This window comes from Callorhinus ursinus, unplaced genomic scaffold (assembly GCF_003265705.2).
Source record: "Callorhinus ursinus isolate GAN/ISIS: 27379988/994484 unplaced genomic scaffold, GSC_fseal_2.0 scaffold12, whole genome shotgun sequence".
In the NCBI taxonomy this organism is placed as follows: domain Eukaryota; kingdom Metazoa; phylum Chordata; class Mammalia; order Carnivora; family Otariidae; genus Callorhinus; species Callorhinus ursinus.
Window position 1 is genome coordinate 79,095,384 of NW_027397074.1, and position 3,503 is coordinate 79,098,886.

A 3,503-nucleotide genomic window follows, 5' to 3' on the forward strand; every position below is an offset into this window, starting at 1 on the left:
CTTCCTATCACAAGTACTCCTTTCCCAACAGGTACTACTGGAGTTACAAGTAGTACTACTGTTCCTGATACCACTACGCCTTTCCCCACAAGCACTACTGCTAGTGCTAGTACTCTTCTTATCACAGGCACTCCTTTCCCAACAAGTGCTACTGAAGTTACAAGTAGTGCTACTGTTCCTAGTACCACTACACCATCCCATATAAGTACCCCTACTGCTAGCACTAGTACTAACCTTCCTATCACAAGCACTCCTTTCCCAACAAGTGCTACTGAAGTTACAAGTAGTGCTACTGTTCCTAGTACCACTACACCATCCCATATAAGTACCCCTACTGCTAGCACTAGTACTACCCTTCCTATCACAAGCACTCCCTTCCCAGCAAGCACTATTGAAGTTACAACTAGTACTGCTGTTACTAATACTACTGTGCTTTCCCCTATAAGTACTGCTAGCACTAGTACTACTCTTCCTATCATAACCACTCCTTTCCCAACAAGTAATACTGATGCTAGCACCAATACTACTGTTCGAATTGCCGCTACTCTTTCTCCAACAAGCACTGATAGTACTAGCACCAATAATGCTGTTCCAATTACAACTACTCCTTCTACAAATAGTAGTACTGATAGTACTAGCAATAGTTTTCCTATTATGACTACTTTTTCTGTAAGTACTCATGCTATGAACACTACTGTTGCTATGGTAACCACTTCTATAAGTGCTGATGTTGTTAGCACTGGCAACCATACTCCTATTACCGGTTCTCCTTTCCCTACAATATCTGGTGGTAATAGTACTAGTAATACTATTCCTACAACGTCTACTCCTTCTACAGATATTTACACTACTAGCACGAATACCACAGCTGTCCCCATCACCAATACCGGAAATAGTACAGGGAATGCAGTAAATATTACCAATGCAGATAACTCTAGCACTCTTCCAGGTAACACCACACATGTTTCTATTCCAAATACCACAATAGCATTAGTTACTACTTTAATGACCTCTCTTCTAGACACAGCAACTCACTATCAGGTAACAACAAACTCTACAGTCAGTCATTTACCTCTTATTGCAACTAATGCTACCACCGATATTATAGATACTACCACATATGCTCTAAATACTACCATTCTTGAGAGAACAACAATGAATGCTTCTGCTACCATATCAACTTATATTGCAAATGTCAAAAATGCTACTCTAGTTCCATGATTACTACTCAAAGCAGGACAATTACTACAGACATCTCTTTAAAACAACTATTAAAGATATAAAAAAATCAATTAAAGATACATAATCTTAAGCTACATAAGTTTTCATAGATATTAACACTAGTTTATATAGATATGGCTACTCGAAACACTGTAGACATGGCAGGTATGTTTAAAGATGCATCCATGACTACTTTTATAAGTGTAATTAAAGAAGCTGTGGATACTTCTTCAGCATCCAGAATATATACTGCTATTTTAAAAATCATAACCCCTACAGCCCTATCGATTAAACTCTAGATATTTTACATATCCTTGCTAGAGACTTCACAGATGATTTTGGTATCTCAGATAATATATTAGGCTCTGTAAATACTATTGCTTTAGATGTAGTTATTGAAGTAACCTGACTTGTTCTTGGGTTACAGGACATGAAACCATAACTGAGAACACTGGTGCTATGTGGCACTCACATGGCCACTATAGCAACAGTTGTTAATATCATAGTAATTATTTAATTAGTAATGTTAACAATCATGCCTTATTTTCCTATGGACTTTTCCACATACCATGGCTACCAATATAGCAATTCACTATTACACATCCTGAAAGTATTATCACTTCTAAAGCAATCCTAGCTGTAACCATAGATACGGAAAGTGCTACCATTGTAGATCTTGTACATACTTGGACTCCAGGAACTAAAATCATTAAATTAAAGATATTAGATGTTACTTTTACTATCATAGGAAATAAAAATGTGATTATAGATGTTAAAAACATAACTTCCTAAACTTTGCAACCACTACTACTAATACTCTTACTGTAAATTTGATAAGTACTTTTATTTACAGACATTAAATGCACTTCCAGGAAATTACAGTTAATTTTACTTAGGAGATAATCTTAGGCCCTTGCTGTTACCCTGAATGACTGGATTCACTTACAAAGCTCCAACTCTTCTGTGGACCAGAAATCACCCAGATGGAGAGGAATATTTAAAGATATGGCTTAGGGGAGATAGTCTCTGCCCCAGGATCAGGGTTCTTGTTTACTTTTAAATGATTGTAATCTTGTTTACTTTTTCTCTTATCTACCAGCTTTTCCATTATTACTTCACTGTGAACTTCCCTTCTGTGTTAGGACTTTCAGCATGTTCTTGGTCTTTCATATCCAAATTTACTATTTATCCTTGGTCTGTTACTTTCTTAGATCAGCCAGACCCCATAAATAGACTCATGGTCATAATGAAATATAGCCACTTGAACGCTATTGAAGGCTTAATCCTAGGACAGTATTCTCAAAATGTAGTTTGGAGACCCATGGGAGGCCACAGAACTCTTTCTGGGGTTCACAAGGTCAAATCTGTTTTCATAATGCTATGCTTTTTTTTTTTCCTTTTTTACTCTCGTTCTCTATTAGTAGACAGTGGCATTTTCCAGAGACAGTATGCTGTGTAGTGTCACAATAGATGAATATAGAAACAGATACAAGGATCGAGCTGTTTCTATTAAGATAGGCATTAAACAGATTTACAAAATATAAAATATTCTTTTCACTATTGTATGCTTTGAGAATACATTTGCTTTTTATAAAAATGTATTATTTATGTGAACATGCAGTTGATACGTTGTTATTTTTAATGAATAGAAAAAAATAAATATTTTACAAGGTATTTTACAAATGACTCAAGTTTAAGTTTGAAAGCACATATTAGCAGATATAAGCCACCTAAACAAAGCACAGGATCTTCACTAAATTTGAATGTGAAGGGCTTTTTAAAAAAATATTTTATTTATTTATTTGAGAGAGAGAGAGAGAGAGAGAAAACATGAACAGGGGAGGAAGGAAGAGTGGGAGAGGGACAAGCAGACTCCACACTGAGCACGGAGCCCAACTCATGGCTCGATCCCATGATGCTGAGATCATGACCTGAGCCGAAATCAAGAGCTGGAACACCCGACTGAGACCCCGAGGCACCCATGTAAAGAAAGTGTTTTTGAAACCACAAAGAGTTTGAGGATCACTTCCATAGTCAAATACATTATGAACTTTCCCAGCACTTGGGAACTCCAGCATCTGTGCCCTGTGGTTCTAACTACACACACCCTCTACTGTGAACACATCTGCACAGCCTTCTGACCTACCGCCACACCTGCACTATTGTGTGGCTGGCCCGACGGGGCTTCCACATGAGGGGCAAAGATTCTTTAGTTAGTGGCATTTTCCTTTTGGAATCTTCCCACAAACTGCACTCTTCTGAATAAAGTTGATAGACCTTAT

The 3,503-nt window shown here is 37.3% G+C and overlaps 1 protein-coding gene across 1 annotated transcript in view; it reads left to right on the forward strand.

The window, feature by feature from the left end:
- The window catches only part of MGAM2 (maltase-glucoamylase 2 (putative)), a 93,188-nt gene extending 90,305 nt beyond the window's left edge, over positions 1-2,883 (forward strand). Inside the window, 1 exon segment of the mRNA XM_073899310.1 lies at positions 1-2,883. This exon segment is cut by the window's left edge and continues 10 nt beyond it. Coding sequence (XP_073755411.1) covers positions 1-1,221 — 1,221 coding nt within the window. The 3' untranslated portion in view covers positions 1,222-2,883.
- Positions 2,884-3,503: the final 620 nt, after the last annotated feature.